Source organism: Phoxinus phoxinus, assembly GCF_949152265.1.
Source record: "Phoxinus phoxinus genome assembly, chromosome: 17".
Lineage (NCBI taxonomy): Eukaryota > Metazoa > Chordata > Actinopteri > Cypriniformes > Leuciscidae > Phoxinus > Phoxinus phoxinus.
In genome coordinates, this window is record NC_136892.1 from 32,012,388 (window position 1) to 32,031,230 (window position 18,843).

Here is an 18,843-nt window from a genome sequence, read left to right on the forward strand (position 1 = left end):
CATTAGCTGTTGTGCTAATAATGAAAGCTCTCAGATTTCATTAAATTCTCAATTTGTGTTCTGAACATGAACGAAAGTCTTACGTGTTTGGAACAACATGAGGGAGAGTAATTAATGACAGAATTTTAATTTTTGGGTGAACTAAGGTAAATAAGAGGGTGACATCTAGTGGAGAAGTCATAAGATTGGAAAGATCATGTTTATATTAGTTGAAAGCACATGAACAAGTGGGAAACTTGGGATTTTCTTTGAGTTGGAGGTGGTTGCTGTATTTAATTAACCCCTTATATTGTCACGGCCATTATATATTTAAAACAGTAATATCCTATACTAAACCTAAACCAATCTTGACAAACTATATATCATTTGAAAGCTTACCATCTTTATTTTTTATTTTTTGGTGACTGATTTTTAAAATACATTACAGAGGAGCCGTAATTGATCAATTATCAATCTTTTTATGTTTCTTAGAGGTTGAATTCATTTCAAAATCTGCCAAACTTCCAACACTACTTCTGAATAGGATGTCTACTTCATAAATTGTATGAAAATTGTAAAAAAAAATAATGGTTCAGACTCAAACAACATATGGAAATGGAGGCGCTCTTATATGGGCAGTAATGTCTTGTAATTCAAGAGATATCAACCTAACATTTGAAACACAACTTGTTCAGATTTAACTGTTTAACTTTCTTAATTTATTTAACTTTTACAAAAATCTACAAAATGTCTTCTTAAAAACATCTATATCTAACATCTACATCTATATTCAATATATAAAAAAAACTTTTATTAGCAACGTTTCGGCCTCACGACCTTCATCAGGCATGAAAAAATTATTAATTGAAAAAACGACCAGCCTTAATTGATAAGGACAAAAACGTCCGAAAAGATACTGGTAACAAAACAGAGAATCGAATAAAAAACTGAACCAATTCCTCAAAGAACTGAGCTCATCTGTAAATGTGTGTTTACCCGGTAGATGTTTCCTCCATTACCGGCGCAGGTGAGAACATGTTGGCCCTCAGAGTCGAAAGCGAAGAGACGGCCGCGTGGAACCTGAACCTGTTTATATCCACTGTAACCCGACAGCACAAACGGCCCCACGGCATCCTGGGACAGCGAGTACTCCGACTGTTTCACGCCACAGCGGTGGATATTCCACTGAACAAACTGACAACAAACACAACATGTTAACACACAACGACCTCAGATGAACATGAGCCATTTCTAATGGTTGGCGTCTAAACAGAAATGAATGAATTGTTGAATCAGAGCTTTAAACTGATTCACTGAAATTAATCACATTTATTTATAATTGTTTGTTGAATTTTTGAGGGCAAAATACGGTCATATCAAGGAATATCATGTGAAGGCTAAACATTTTGTAGATTTCAATTATTAATTAACTTTGTGTGTTGTATTATGCCTTTCTATTTATTTAGATAATATGAAAAGTTCTATAATAATAATGTCAAAAATTAGGAAATGTTATTAAGAAATATTTAATAGCAAAAATAATCTGAAAGTTAAATGAATCCAATGAAAATGATTCGATGATGTGCAATAAACTAGCCAATATACCTTAATGCACACATTTTTGAACTGTGCATCAGTGTGTGTGGCTCAAAGACATAATTAGTGTTAATGACATTGATCAGCGATTACAGAAGAGATAAGAATAAACACAGAAAGAGATTCCCATCACCTTCCCGTCCTCTCCGATGCTAAAGACCGTGTTCTCGTCGTAGCTGAACTCCACGCTGTACACTTCACCATCATGAGCCTTCCAGCTCAGCGCGCTCTCATAGCGCTGCATGTCTGCAGAGAAACATTTCAGCGTGCAAGAAGGATAATGAGGGGCTTCAATACACTGGAGATAACCAACTGAACAAGAAACAGGTGCGCAAAAACAACCAGAACCAAGACTAGTGCATAAACCTAGAAAACAGAGAAGAAGCGGGAAAATAGGGACCAAAAAGCAGGAACTGAACACAATGAAATACAAACATAACATAAACCTGATACTTGGGGTTTAGAAGACAGTAATATTATCGATTTAATCCAATAGTGTCAGCCAGGACTGACACTATTGGATACGAACAAAATTAAACTGAATTGAGCTAATGTCACTCACTTAGCAACATCGGTAAAGTTATTGAACTAAATAATGACAGTATCGTCTTCTGTAGAGTGGCTTTATAGCTGAGATTGAATTTGTGTCATAATTGATGAATTTTGCAACATATTTTCCTGAAGCTGATTCGAAACGATCAGTATTGAATAAAGTGCTGTAGAAATAAACAACTACCGAACAGTCGTATCATCCCGTCCGCCGCTCCGGTCACCAGCAGGTTCCCGTTGTGGTTAAACGCCGTGCAGTTTATGGCGACCGGTCCCGGCTCCAGTGAAAACTGCAGCTGAACGCAGTAACAACCAGATAAACGTCAGTAAAAACCCGTGTGCAGACGTTACATCTCTGTGTCGGTGACGGTTGTCTTCAGTACCTGCTGCTTGACCGTTTTGGTGTCCCACAGCAGCAGATGTCCGGATACGGGACCGGATCCTCGTGCGTCGCCGTCCGTCGCGACAGCAGAATTAGCAGCTTGAGCCGCCGCGGAGCAGACGAACGACGTCCCGCTGGGACTGCAGGCCAGAGACAGGATCCTGAACACACATGAATACGTCCTGAGTGAGTGTACTACTTTATAGAAAGAGTATGCAACCATAGCTTATCAATAAGATGCATGTAGAAATTGAGATTTAAATCCTGGTGCATTATGGGTAATCTGTAGGGCTGGGTTGAAAATATAAAAATTATACTGTAAATATATAAAACATTAATTTTTGTGAGTGAATGCAGCACAATCGTGAACATAAACGCACAACTTTAAAGAAAAATAAATAAATATATATATAGAAATTATTCTCATTTTGATAAACTGATATCGATTCTTAAATCCCAAAATGTTATCTTTTAGTCTATGCTGTTTTTTAAGTTGATGCGTGAAGAAAACTTAACTTATTATAAACAAATAACTTATTATTATTTGTTGCGCCTCTCTTGAATGTCTCGGCTCAAGCGGCACGTGAACCGATCATCTTGTCCGCTTTACTACTAGTTGTAGCACCAAATAAACGTGAATGAACATCAGAAGGAATATTGAAAGAAACAGAGCAACTGATTGAAATGAATCATGTCTCATGTAATCGATCAATCAGTGTTTCAACCACGGAAAGACGTCAATAAAACACTTGTGAACAACAGGAAAGCCAATCAATTACCATCGTTAGTTAGCTAGAAAAATAACTCTAGAGAGCAGCATTTTGATCAATATATGCACTATATTGCATATTTATTATATTTTTACTTAACCTGTTCTTCAATATTAGGGATGCACCGATATCGATACCGATAATTCTTTATATTTAAAAGCCGATACCGATGTATTGGCCGATAAATAAAAAATTTTATATAATTTTTGAGAGCCTGATTACAAAAACAAAAGTCTCTGCATTAAATGTCCCAAGCACACACTTATAATGATGTTCTCATTATAATTTTATGTCGCCAATTTGACAGACTTGAGCTGCACATGTTGCACTTTACTGTATTTTCCTTTTTTGAAGTGATTCCAATCATATTTCGTGCAATTCAAAACCATCATGTTGAACAGTCGCATCTGAAGAGTCTCAGCTGAAGGAAACAATACATTATTTATCGGCTTTAATATATCGGCCAAATTTTATAATAATATTAAAAATGTAAATATTACAAATGTAAATATATCGGCCCGATAATATTAAAAATGTAAATATATCGGCCCGATAATATTTAAATATATCGGCCGATACCAATATGGTGGCATCGCTATTCAATATTTAATGTATGTTTAAATAAATGCGTCAAGTATGTTATGACAGCCACCATTTAAAATGTAAAAAAAAAACTGGAAAAGAAACAAGAATTTTGACAAAATTGTTTAAAAAAAATTGTTTTTAATAAACAGCCATATGTGCAATTTAAATGTTTGTACACAAATCAGCCGTTAATTTCAACCTTTAGTAATGTACTGACAGGCTTCACCACATTAGTTGAGAGAGATTGATTTAAACACTAGTGATCTGTGAGGACTCACCGCGGGTGGACGGTGTCTATTGACATCTCGTACAAACTCTTCTTGGCGTCCGTGTCGTAAAGCCTCACCGTGCCGACACCACTGCCGAGCAACAGCTGCAGGAGTAAAACACCACATAAACCAGTCAAACCAACCAAATAATGTTTTTAGCAACATTCACAGCTTTAAAGTGCAAGCACTGTTAATGTACATGCCGTCTGAATATATTCCTCTGGGCATATTCATGAAGAGTGTTGAGATTTACCAGTCTGTCAGGTTTGGCCGCCCACTCCAGAGAGAGCAGCGGAGACTTGGACATGATGGTGGCTTTGGTTTGCATGATGGGATTGAAGACCCAAACCTTCACCACCCCGTCCACATCCAGACTGGCCACTTTTCTGCCGGAGCAGTCCACCCTAAAACACAAACACACAACCGGTGATGCCAATAAAAGCTCATATAGTGAAACTAAAACACAGAAACGCCCATAAGCTCATTAACATATCAACACCAATTCAGTGTTAAAGGAGAACTCCGGTGCAAAATGAACCTTTGGTCTAATTACACATTGTTACCTAGTCAACCGTTATCTGAGATTTGTTTTCATGATTATCGAATGTAAATAGTTTTATCTCTAAAAACAGTTTAGCCTATAACGCTAGTATAACGCTAGTATATGGGGCATTGAGTAATGACAAATAAAAATCGCTTGTTAATACCACTAACAAGGCTCAAAATAGCCCCACACTAACACGGCAGCATAATCAGGGTCCCTACATGCAAACCGAAGCATTGAGAACTGTGTAAGTGTCCAGACAGTTTAATAAGAAGATATTTTATACATACAGTCAACTTCACGTATACAAGCAGAAGCCATCTTAGAAAAACAGTCAAAGGCAGTCGATCTACGAACGCCGATCCAAGTGCGCTGGACCATATTTGATTCTACACAGTTCAGCGCACTTGGATCGGCGTTCGTAGATCGACTGGTAGTGACTGTTTTTCAAAGATGGCTTCTGCCTGTATACGTGAAGTTGACTGTATGTATAAAATATCTTCTTATTAAACTGTCTGGACACTTACACAGTTCTCAATGCTTCGGTTTGCATGTAGGGACCCTCATTATGCTACCGTGTTAGTGTGGGGCTATTTTGAGCCTTGTTAGTGGTATTAACAAGCGATTTTTATTTGTCATTACTCAATGCCCTATATACTAGCGTTATACTAGCGTTATAGGCTAAACTGTTTTTAGAGATAAAACTATTTACATTCGATAATCATGAAAACAAATCTCAGATAATGGTTGACTAGGTAACAATGTGTAATTAGACCAAAGGTTCATTTTGCGCTGGAGTTCTCCTTTAAGCATCCGAAACTGTATGCAGAGATTAGCCAATCACAACAGAGCTTATTTACATACAGCAATCCTACAGCCAGTGTAATAATTAGAGTCAGCGGAGGAAGATTATTACCGGTAGACAGTAAATTATGACCGTTTCCAAAGTCTTGATGTGTGTAGTCTCCACTAGAACAGTTTTCCTGCTTGAATGTTGATTATTCTCCTCATATTCTCCATTGTTGCGGCTCCTCTCTTCCCAGTCTGTCAGTAACGCTCTGTTTACTTCCTGTCTCTATGAAGCCCCGCCTTCTGAAAAGCACACTGTGCTCTGATTGGTCAGCTGGATCAGTGTGCTGTGATTGGTCGAGCGCTTCGAGTGTGTTTGGGAAATGTCCCGCCCCTTACCATAACCACCAGTTTAACACACTACTATCTAACTCAACCAGGCCCCGCCCCTTTATTCTGCGTATTAATTATTATAATGAGGAATATTGTGACGTGTTCGTTCCCGGAAGAAACTCGAGACTATAATGGAGGCGTTTCAGGAGTTCAGAAACACTGACTTTGATATAGAGGAGAACTCTGAGCTCACACAGCGACATTACACACACACTGATGTACACATGAACATGTGAGAAACCATAATGCGACCCATTTAATGTTGCCTGGCCACACACACCTGCAGTGCATGATGGATGAGTGATGTTCTCCATACTCTTCCTGACTCAGCTTAATAAAGGGCTGCTCCACTCCAGCTCCGCCCACTTCACAGACTCGCGTCTGATTGGTGGAGTCCATCTGATCAGGAAGAGCTTCGGTTTGAGTGTCTGGATCCACATCGGTTTTCTTCTCCAAACTCTGTGGAAGTCAAAAATACACACGGAGAAACACGAGATAATGTCAGGGTGATTTCAACTTCATTATACGTGACCCTGGACCACAGAACCAGAGGATCTTTTTTTTTAAATTAAGATTTATATATCATCTGAAAGCTGAATAAATAAGCTCTGGAATCTGAGGGAGCAAAAAAAATCTAAATATTGAGAAAATAAAATTGTCCAAATGAAGTCCTCGATGTTGCTGCATCCACAAAAATAAATGTGATATTTACAGTAAGAAATGTACAAAATATCTCTATGGAACATGATCTTTACTTAATATCCTAAAGATTTTTGGCATAAAATAAAAATGTATAATTTTGACCCATACGATGTATAGTTGGTTATTGCCGCAGATATACCCGTGCGGCTCCAGACTGGGTTTGTGATACAAAATTTAATAATAGCAAACCCAGGATGGGTTTAACATCAGTTAACATGAACTGAGAATGAAAAATACTTCTAAAGCATGTGCTAATCTTAGTTAATGTTAAACCTTATTGTAAAGTGTTACCAGAAATCTGAGCATTTATAAAGTTAATGTAGAGATTCTTCAGTTTGGTTTGGTTCATGGAACTTTTTAAATCCCCATGGAGAAAATGAATGGGAAAAGTACGTCCCGAACCGAATCCCTTGAATGAGTGAATTCAGTTTTTTTTTTTTTCATCCCACTCCTTTTCGAATATGCAATGGACATTGACATTGGCAAAAAAAAAAAAAGTAAATGAATAAAAAAGCCTTTGGCTGTAACTATTGTTAATTATTATTTTTATTTTTTTATGTTTAACTTGATTTGATTTTCTTATCGGATGTTCTTTTTGCATAAAATAAAAATAAAGAGACACGAGACAGAGACGTCTTTGTTGCTCGGACCTGCACTGAGGGTTTGGACAGCAGCTCTTTTCTCTCCTTCTCGTGGTCATGCACTCTTCTCGTTCGGGGATGACCCGTGGCCAAATCCACCGTCACCGCGGAAACGGCGGCCATCTTCACGTCTTTGGCGGCGGGCGGATCTTTTGCTTTCACAGACTGAAAATCACAGAGAGGAAAACCTTCAGATTAGCGGAAAGACAGAAAGACATTAGTTGCTAAAGCAACATTTTTAACACTTATACAACAAGGTCCCGTTAGTTAATGCATAAACTAACAATGAGCAATACAGTATATTTATCCATATTTGTTAACATTAGTTAATACAAATCCAACTGTTCTGTGTTAGTTTAGCTCCATCTAATAATTATAAACAGACTTTTGATTTTAATCATGTAAATGTTGAACTTGGAGAATTATCAATTCTCTAATAAAACATTTTTTTTTCATTGATAGTACAGTACATGTTAACAAATGGAAATAGGGCTGTAAACGATTAATCGCATCCAAAATAAAAGTTTGTGTTTACATAATATATGTGTGTGTATTGTGTACAATTATTTTGTATATATAAATACACACACATGCATGTATATATTTGAGAAATATTTGCATTTATATACTGCATATATATTTTTATATAATTTATATTATATAATATACATTTATGATGGATTATCGATTTATGATGGACAGATGCACTTTTATGATGGATAGATGCACTTTTATGATGATAGATGCACTTTTATGACAGATAGATGCACTTTTATGATGGATAGATGCACTTTTATGATGGATAGATGCACTTTTATGATGGACAGATGCACTTTTATGATGGACAGATGCACTTTTATGATGGAGAGATGCACTTTTATGATGATAGATGCACTTTTATGATGGATAGATGCACTTTTATGATGGATAGATGCACTTTTATGATGATAGATGCACTTTTATGATGGACAGATGCACTTTTATGATGGACAGATGCACTTTTATGACAGATAGATGCCCTTTTATGATGGATAGATGCACTTTTATGATGGATAGATGCACTTTTATGATGGACAGATGCACTTTTATGATGGACAGATGCACTTTTATGATGGATAGATGCACTTTTATGACAGATAGATGCCCTTTTATGATGGATAGATGCACTTTTATGATGGATAGATGCACTTTTATGATGGACAGATGCACTTTATGATGGATAGATGCACTTTTATGATGGACAGATGCACTTTTATGATGGACAGATGCACTTTATGATGGATAGATGCACTTTTATGATGGACAGATGCAGTTTTATGATGGACAGATGCACTTTATGATGGATAGATGCACTTTTATCATGGATAGATGCACTTTTATCATGGATAGATGCACTTTATGAAGGATAGATGCACTTTATGAAGGATAGATGCACTTTTATGATGATAGATGCACTTTTATGGCACTTTTATGATGGATAGATGCACTTTTATGATGGACAGATGCACTTTATGATGGATAGATGCACTTTTATGATGGACAGATGCACTTTTATGATGGACAGATGCAGTTTTATGATGGACAGATGCACTTTATGATGGACAGATGCACTTTATGATGGACAGATGCACTTTTATCATGGATAGATGCACTTTTATCATGGATAGATGCACTTTATGAAGGATAGATGCACTTTATGAAGGATAGATGCACTTTTATGATGATAGATGCACTTTTATGGCACTTTTATGATGGATAGATGCACTTTTATGATGGATAGATGCACTTTTATGATGGATAGATGCACTTTATGATGGATAGATGCACTTTATGATGGACAGATGCACTTTTATCATGGATAGATGAACTTTATGAAGGATAGATGCACTTTATGAAGGATAGATGCACTTTTATGATGATAGATGCACTTTTATGAAGGACAGATGCACTTTTATGATGATAGATGCACTTTATGAAGGATAGATGCACTTTTATGATGATAGATGCACTTTTATGGCACTTTTATGATGGATAGATGCACTTTTATGATGGATAGATGCACTTTTATGATGGATGGATGCACTTATGAAGGATAGATGCACTTTTATGATGGATAGATGCACTTTTATGATGGATAGATGCACTTTTATGAAGGATAGATGCACTTTTATGATGGATGGATGCACTTTTATGATGGATAGATGCACTTTTATGATGGATAGATGCACTTTTATGATGGACAGATGCACTTTTATGATGATAGATGCACTTTTATGACGGATAGATGCACTTTTATGATGATAGATGCACTTTTATTGATGGATAGATGCACTTTTATGATGGATAGATGCTCTTTTATGATGGATAGATGCACTTTTATGATGGATAGATGCACTTTTATGATGGATAGATGCACTTTTATGATGGATAGATGCACTATTATGGACTTCAAAACAGAAACAGCCCTTCACTGCCATTATAAAGCTGGGAAGAGCCAGTACATTTGTTAATATAACTCTGATTGTGTTCGTTTGAAAGAAGAAAGTCATATACACCTAGGATGACTTATGGGTGAGTAAATCATGGGCTAATTTACATTTTTGGCTGAACTATCCCTTTAATAGTATCTAAACGATGTTGAAATAACGCTGGATGTACCTGTGCTCCGGCGGGAGAGTCCTTCCGGCCCAGCGAGGCCTGTGTGGGCGAGGATTGTGGCCCCGGGGCCGTTTTCCCAGGAGCCCGTCTGGCCTGAGGGAGGAACGTGGAGAAGAAGTTTCTGGACGGCGTGGTCATGTTCACGTTCCTCTGACTGTACACGAGATCACTGAGAAAACAGATGAAACATCACTCACGTTTCTGAACACACACACACACACTACCTGATTTTCCCGCTCACTTCCCTTCCTCCGGTTTCTCTTTGCCAGTTTGAATGCCTTTTAACTTTAGACAAAGAGGCTTTTGTCAAGAATCGTAGTTTAAAATGATTTAATCTTCACAAAGAGCTTACAGGACCAGAAACCTTTATACCTCATTGATATTTGTGCAGATGTGTGCTTCACATGTATCAAAAATAGTTTTGATTTCATATTCTTTTACATGATTTTCCCCCCAAATCAAACATACCGAACCCCATATTATCCCAGTGATGTACAGAAATGATCACAGACACAATCACGACTATTGTGAGGAAGTTACGTTTCAAGTGAATGTTTATTCACTAGTCAAACGCTCGTCAGTCTCATTCTGTTCAGTTCATGCTTGTAAACATCGACATAATGTGAGATGGTTGGATAAAAACACTGATGCTTTCAGTCCTACAGTGTCCTCACAGCTCAGTGTCGCCGAGCCGGTCCATGTGCTGCACGTACGGCGGGAGTTTGTGATGCGCCGTCACCTCGTCTTTCTTTAGTCGAGATTCTCCTTGAAGAGCAAATAACTGGAACGAAGGGAGATGTTGGATTACAGACAGATGCATCTTAACACAATTACCGCTCTTCTAAGGGGGTTAATAGGCCACTAAAAGTCACAGATCGAAAAATAATAATCATGAATCAACTTTTAAAGGGACAGTTCACCTTAAAATGAAAGTAAAGTCCTCATTTACCCACCCTGGTGTTGTGTTAATGCCGTGAGCCATTCATTCTTTTTTGGACCTCAAAAGGAGAATTATCATCAAATGTTCTTGAAAAAATTTGTTTGGTGAAAAACAAGCTTTTATTTTAGATTTTATGTGTCTATGTGGTGTTTTTAATACACTTAAACCATGTGTAAGTTCATAAGTCGACAGCATTGCTGAGTATTTTCTGCTTAAAACTGCAGTGATCCAAAGACAGTCTCAAAAACACGGTTTGAAATCGCTGGTGTTTCTGACGTCACACACTACCTTGTAACCAATCAGATCAACGTGTGATCGTCAACCAGTGGATCTCTGAGTGAGTGAGTGAGTGAGTGGAGGCGGGGCTCATTTGCATATTCATAGAACCGCGTATACCTAATGAGGCAAGGGTGTCGAGTTACATTCAAGATATTTTAAGGCATGAAGTTTTTTTTTTTCAAGAATTTTTTTTTTTATATGTAATTTTGGTGATCAAAGATGAGTTTTAAGGGATAAAATTATTGACTTTAAGAAAAAATCCTGATCTGTGCTCGACTGCACGTTCATTAGCGCCGCAGTTCACTCCGACTCGCCCAGAAAAACACACAAGTTATGAGAAATCAAGATTGATAAAAAAAACACATCATAAAATACAATCCATGTACTTTCTATATATCCGTTGTGTTCGTTGTAACAATAAGTTATCGTGTTCACATCTGTCATCTGACAACCGGAGTTTTGGTCCAGAGATATTTAACTCTACTTTTTGGGGATTTCTAGGTGTTGTATTTCATGTTGCGTGTTGATTTATCACAACTTGTGTGTTTCTTTCACGGAGGAGCACGAGCTTTACTTTCATTTTTAAGGTGAACTGTCCCTTTAAACTCTCCTTTTCAATTGATTGGCTAGAGGAGCCGTCAATCTAGAACTAGAGGACCAATGGTGACGCTAAATACCCTCCTCATTTACATAAAATTCGAATACATACAACGTTTAGAAAAGCAAGTGATAAAACGGCATAAGTGTACACAAAATGAGGGAGAGACAGCACAAAAAAGCAGGAAAATAAAGTAAAACATTATTTTGAATTCATGTTTCAGTTTTGTGCAATGTAATTTTAAATAAGGTTTGATTAATGCTAATTTTTTTATGCAAGTTTTTACATTTTTGCAAAACAGTGTCGCATGCTGTGATACTTTTGATGTAAAACTAATCCCATAGCTTTCTTCCATTGTAAGTGCATCACTGTACATGTATATTTCAGTGCAATATTAAAGGGATAGTTCACTTTGAAATTAAATGTTGGTATGTTTTATCTTACCTGAAGTGCATCCAAGATGTAGGTGTCTTTGTCTCCGCAGTAGTTTCAATTTTGATATTTTTAGGTCAAACCGTTCTTGTCTGTAAGTCATATAATGCAGGTATATAGGCACTGTCTCCAAAAGCATGCAGAGAAAAGTCCACATTACACAATTCCCCATCGTAAGTGCACATTGATGGCCTAAGACACGAAACAAGCGGTTTGTGTGATAAAACGAACAGTATTTATATAGTTTTTATCTCTTTTCCACAACGACGTCCAAGTGATCTGTTTACACCGGATTTCTTCCCCGGAAACTAATCTAACCGCCTTCGATTGGACGTTGCATTTTTAAACTCAGCAGAAACGCGTGTGATTGGCTGTATGGCTCAACGTATGCCTTTTGATTGACCTGAACAATGAAGCGAGTAGTGCGTCAAGATAGAAGGCTTACAAACTGGGAATAAGTGAAAACTCAACACTCCCGGATGAGTTCGCGCGAGCTTAGGCCATCAATGTGCACTTACGATGGGGAATTGTGTAATTTGGACTTTTCTCTGCATGCTTTTGGAGACAGTGCCTATAGACCTGCATTATATGACTGACAGACAAGAACGGTTTGACCTAAAAATATCAAAATTGAAACTACTGCGGAGACAAAGACACCTACATCTTGGATGCACTTCAGGTAAGATAAAACATACCAACATTTAATTTAAAAGTGAACTATTTCAAGCTATCTCGAGCTCAACTAGTGAACAGTGAAGATCTCACCATCTGTCTGAACTGCTCGTTCTCCTCCTGAAGACCCGTGATTTTCTGCACTTCACTGTCGAAGCTCAAGAGCGCAGGCAGAGGTGAAGCTGTTAAGGAGCACTACCAATTTCATCACATTACATATGATCTGCATAATCATATCAGGGATTAATGCACATTCAAAATGTGTACACACTAAATGTCATTTCTAAGCATCAAAGGCACATTAAGGCTGGACCACAGAACCAGTCTGGAGCCGCACGGGTATATCTGTGGGAATAGCAACTATACATTGTATGGGTCAAAAAAAAAAAATGATTATGCCAAAAATCATGAGGATATTAAGATCATGTTCCATGAAGATATTTAGTAAATGTCCTACCGTAAATATATAAAACATGTATTTGTGTGAGTGAATGCAGCACAATCGTGAACATAAATGCACAACTTTAAAGGAGATTTTCTCAATGTTTACATTTTTTTGCTCCTCAGATTCCAGATTTTCAATAATTGTGTCTCGACCAAATATTGTCCTATCCTAACAAACCACACATCAATGGAAAGATCATTTATTCAGCTTTTATATGATATATAAATCGTAAAAAATGCCCCATGTGACTGGTTTTGTGGTCCAGGGTCTCATTTAAACAGCTGGAGGACGATCATAATTCCCCCCATCCCATAATAGAGGGATGTTCCAGTGAGCGCATGGGTTGCCGGGCAACCGCAGTGTTTGGATATGCATGCACTGGAAGAGGACGCTGAGGAAGTTGTGCAGAGACACCAGGAACGTGTCGGCCCACTGGCGGGAGAAGTACGGAGAGAAGACGGGATTCTGTTCCGGTGTGGAGATGAACGGCAGAGCGAACCATTCCCGCCACTCCGGCTGCGCCTGCAGCTCCAGCGCCTGCTTCTGGAAGAACTCCTGCGTCTTCTCCGGAGTCCTCGACTGAGACACGGGAGATACGAGAGGAGGCTCACAACAGAAACTACAGACACCGAACCAATCCTTTCTTATTTATTCAGCATTTTTCATATGTATTATATTTTATTATTATATTTTTCATATTATTATTAATTATATTAAGTATATATTCCTATATTAAATTACTATTATTTATTAGTATTATTATTATTGATATAATATTTATATATCTTAATATTGTTTAATGGTATTATTATTATTTATATATATTAATATTTAATATTATTTAATGGTATTATTATTATTTATATAATATTATTTATATATATTAATATTTAAGTATCTGTACAAATTCATCATCAGCATCAATTTACTAACTTCAAATAATATAGCTTTTTATTATTTCATTTTTATTTATATAATTATTATTTAATTTACTACTATATGAAGTATCTATTTAATTAAACATATTTTATTGTTATTGGTTTATGTTATTTTATTATTATTTATATTAAGTATATATTTACTTGTATTTGCATTATTACTGTTATTATTTATTTAAATAATAGCATTGTTATTATTTAACGTTACTATTTTTTAAATTTATATTATTAAGTATATATTTATATAGTAATGATATTTGTAACGATTAGCATAAATTAAATTTAGTACTACCTTGAAATAACATCGATTTTTTTAAATTATGTAATTATCATTATTATTTAATTTACTATTTGTATTAAATATATATTTTTGATAATTTTTTTATTGTTATTATTATTTATATTAATGAATATTATATTCATTAATATATCATTTTAATAATTAGCATACATTAAATTTAGTACTACCTTGAAATAACATCGATTTTTTTATGATGAAATTATTATAATTTAATATACTATTTGTATTAAATACATTTTTATTGTTTATTATGATTAGCATAAATTAAATGTAGTACTACCTTGAAATAACATTTTTTTTATTATGTAATTATTATTATTATTTAATGTACTATTTGTATTAAATACATATTTATTTTATAAAAAAAAAAATTATTATTATATATATATGAAGTATATATGAATGAATATTATATTCATTAATATATCAATGATCATTTTAATTACTAATCAGTATAAAATAAATGTAATACTACCTTGAAGCTTATTTTTTGCATAGCAGTAACAAAACTAGAGGAGTAAATTTGGGGATATTTTGATGAAAATGGCACAACAATGCAAAAAATAATAATAATAGGCTTAATAATAATAATAATAATTCCAAAAATAGGCTTAATTTTCTTTCATGCAGAAATGCATTGTCTGGTGCAGTAGTAGTTGGGCCGAGGTGTGTGTGTGCACCTGAACGCTGTGTATGACGTAGAAGCGGTAGAGGCTGGTCCTCAGCTTGCTGACGGTGGGTCTGTAGATGTCCTCCAGCCGGGAGAAGAGCCGGCGGTCCAGATACGCCCAGTACTCCTTCAGACCCGCCAGGTCATAGTTCTGGATCAGATGCTGGAGCTGATCAATGATCTTATCCACCTGGAACACACATCAACAACATGTACACATATTAATATACACATGTACATCTGATTCATGCACACTCATATTTGAATGCACATGGCGTTTTTGATGTGATTAACAGGCTTTTGATTAACCCCCGTTTTTTTAATAGACATGAAAATGCACATGCCGAACTTAAATGGTTGTAATTCAAGAATGCTTTGGAATATAGATGTAAGATTGGATCTTGTTTTAAAGAAGACATTTGGCAGAATTTTGTAGAAGTGAAATAAATTAAGAAAGTTAAACAGAAAAAAAGTTATAGAAGTTTGAGTTTATGAAAATGTACAATGTTAACAATTTAATTATTCGTATTTTATATAAAATATATATTTTCAAAACCTGGAGGACTCTAAAAATGCCCCAAAAATCAAAGCCACAAATCTGAACAAGTTGTGTTTCAAATGTTAGGTTGATATCTCAGAAAACAAGCGTTCAGTGAGATTTAGTTTGGGCGCAGTACCACACTTCTCCACTAGTGGACATTACTGCACATATAAGGGCGCCTCCATTTCCATATGTGGTTTGAGTCTGAGCCATTATTTTTTACAATTTTCATACAATTTATGAAGTAGACATCCTATTCAGAAGTAGTATTGGAAGTTTGGCAGATTTTAAAATGAATTCGTCCTCTAAGAAACACAGAAGATCACGTATGTGCATTATAGCTCGCTGACACATCACTAATGCTGAATCTATTATTATTTTCTTTATATTTAAAACATTTTCAGAGCTTTTTTTCTAAAATAATTGAATGGATGCTATCTTTTGAACTCTTGGCATGAAAACAAACTGAGGTTTCTACCATTCTTTCATGATTTTTCATGTTCATCACTATTTCAAAATAAAGGTCTGAACACGCCTCAGGAGTATGAACATATTCTTGCTGCAAATTGATAAATTACGGCTATTTATTTTGAAAATCAAACCAAATATGTAAACCAGAGATTGTAAGCTTTCAAATGATATATAGTTTGTCAAGATTTAGGTTTAGTATAGGATATTACTGTTGTAAATATATAATGGCTGCGATGCCAATATAAGGGGTTAATAAACATTAAATAAGGTTTAAGATATTCTATTGTCTTGTTATTAAACAGGTGAAACTGGAAATATGGTGCAAAAGTTGATTTATTTCAGTAATTCAACTTAAAAGGTGAAACTAATATATTATATAGACTCATTACATGCAAAGTGAGATATTTCAAGCCTTTATTTGTTATAATTGTGATGATTATGGATTACAGATTATGAAAACCCCAAATTCAAAATTGGATATAAAGGTTTTCATAAGCTGTAAGCCATAATCATCACAATTATAACAAATAAAGGCTTGAAATATCTCACTTTGCATGTAATGAGTCTATATAATATATTAGTTTCACCTTTTAAGTTGAATTACTGAACTTTTGCCGCATATTCTAGTTTGTCCAGTTTCACCTGTAGCTAATGTATACTTCTGCATGAGCCAGGCGTGCAGGAGGAGATGAACACACACACACACACACACACACACACACACACACACACTCACTCTGAAGCCTTTCTCCTTGTCTGATTTGATCTCCGAGTCCAGATGTTTGAGTGTGCTGTTGAAACCCCGGTAGATCAGATACTCTCGCACCAGATCATCTGTTCTCTCCACCGCTGCGGCCATCTCACATACTGCACTGCACTGGACACATTCACAAACACACATCATGCGTAAAGACAGCATTTCACATGCACGATTATTATGCATACAAAATGTTCCTGAATAATGGTGAGTCATAATAAAATAGTGCATAATATCAAAGTTATATTTTGACTCAAAACACAATGTGTTGTTGATGCACGACACGATCTGTTAACTTCATACTTTATAAATGAATAATTACAAATAAAAACGCGTTGAGTAGAAACAGCGATGAAGATTAAAATACCTGATTAAAATACGAGTTCGAGATGTCTTCCTGTTTGTTTTCAGCTCCTGCTCGTCATGTGATTGTAAGTGTCACGTGATAGACTCCAGCGTCATCGGATGACGTCGGCTGAGTGCGCGTTCATGCCCGCCGCCAGAGGGCGCGCTCACACTGCCATCACGTGTGCAGTAAGTAACATTAACACATATTTCGCTCTTGTAAGGCATCACTAGACCTCCACAGTCGCTTTAATCGAGGTAATAAACTTATAAAACAGTGAATCTCAAACCTTTTGTTAGTAATTCTCGTTGTCATTTTCTGCAAGACAAATAATAATATCTATAGTGTTAATCGTTTCTCCTATAGACAGAGCTCCATTATATCTCCTGTTCACACTCCTGGAGGTGTTCAACCAAATGCAGATGCAGAAATATGAGCCGCCTTTAGGTGATTTAATGAGACTGACTTTAATGGCGCTCATCATACAGTCGTGGTTGAATAATCGAACACGACCGGGTAAGAGGAGCTTCAGTCACACACACTATATATTAACTTGTCCTGAATTCAATTAGGAGAATCTGGTTCCCTGTTGGCTGTGCGATGACACTGCTCTGTTGAAAATGCTCATGGACATTTATCATATATTGGTAAACACTGCGCATTAACTTACTCTTAAAAATAAAGATTCTGCATTGGCTTCATGAAAAACCTTTAACATCCATTGAAGATTTCCAATGCACAAAAGGCTCTTTATAGTGGGAAAAAATATTTCGATTATTAAGCTTTTCATGCATGAATTTAATTATGACAACCTCAGTCAGGATTTTTCAATTATTGCAAACGCAATTGACCCTTCGCTAAGCCACGCCCGAAAACCGCCACTGGCCAATCGTGGCTTAGCAACCGTAACCAGGCATGGGAGATCTGGCAAGCTTTCGAGCGAGGGAAACATGCGTATGGATTGAAGGATTTTTTTCCCTTCCCGAAATTTTAAAGCCGAGGGGAGAAATGCATTCACAACAAAATGTCGACAGGATTAACAAAAACACCTATTGCTTGGAAATAATGACGATTCTTTGTTCTATAATGCATATATTTGAACGTAAAATAAGACGATTAAAGGCAAGACGGAGGCTCACTGACATACTTTACCATATATTTCAGCATTTTGTTAATCGACGGCCTAACTTTACACCAATCCGATCGCGGCTCTCCCGGTGTTAGTGTTATTCCACACGATTTATGGATAAACTGTTTGATTTATAGTTATTCGATTATTTTCACATTTCACTTACCCTGCTGTGCATGTGTGTGTGAGGCGGCTGCTGCTAGCGCTGGGACTATAGGTTTTAGCTTCAATTTTGATTAAAGCTACACTGTGTGATTTTCACCCCCATCTAGGGGTGAAAAGGTATATGACCATCCAGTGAATATTAGTTTCTGTTCCTCTCAATTTCGATTTCGTTTTAACTCCTACGGTGGCCAATGTAGTCCAAGATTAACATGGCTTCCAGTTCGACCTCGTCTATGAGTATTCCTTCAAGTGATGAGGTTACTTTAGAAAACTATTATAATTTTCAGTAATTTAATTTGTCA

At 36.2% G+C, this 18,843-nt stretch overlaps 1 protein-coding gene across 3 annotated transcripts in view; it reads right to left on the reverse strand.

Annotated features, from left to right (window-relative positions):
- Window positions 1-18,568, reverse strand: part of wdr91 (WD repeat domain 91) — a 41,839-nt gene extending 23,271 nt beyond the window's left edge. Inside the window, exons 1-16 of one of the 3 annotated variants that reach the window (XM_079586492.1) lie at window positions 18,543-18,568; window positions 17,269-17,418; window positions 16,881-17,021; window positions 15,143-15,322; window positions 13,595-13,802; window positions 12,872-12,954; window positions 10,532-10,638; window positions 9,858-10,026; window positions 7,209-7,364; window positions 6,137-6,315; window positions 4,384-4,534; window positions 4,140-4,234; window positions 2,508-2,667; window positions 2,312-2,420; window positions 1,709-1,821; window positions 976-1,173 (exon numbers count right to left, since the gene is read on the reverse strand). In XM_079586492.1, the coding sequence (XP_079442618.1) occupies window positions 976-1,173; window positions 1,709-1,821; window positions 2,312-2,420; window positions 2,508-2,667; window positions 4,140-4,234; window positions 4,384-4,534; window positions 6,137-6,315; window positions 7,209-7,364; window positions 9,858-10,026; window positions 10,532-10,638; window positions 12,872-12,954; window positions 13,595-13,802; window positions 15,143-15,322; window positions 16,881-17,003 (2,031 nt within the window). In that variant the 5' untranslated portion in view covers window positions 17,004-17,021; window positions 17,269-17,418; window positions 18,543-18,568. Of the gene's footprint in view, window positions 1-975; window positions 1,174-1,708; window positions 1,822-2,311; window positions 2,421-2,507; window positions 2,668-4,139; window positions 4,235-4,383; window positions 4,535-6,136; window positions 6,316-7,208; window positions 7,365-9,857; window positions 10,027-10,531; window positions 10,639-12,871; window positions 12,955-13,594; window positions 13,803-15,142; window positions 15,323-16,880; window positions 17,022-17,268; window positions 17,419-17,641; window positions 17,957-18,542 lie in introns of those variants that run through there. The other 2 variants (XM_079586491.1, XM_079586493.1) reach the window with 2 other exon arrangements.
- Between the last annotated feature and the right edge of the window lie 275 nt (window positions 18,569-18,843).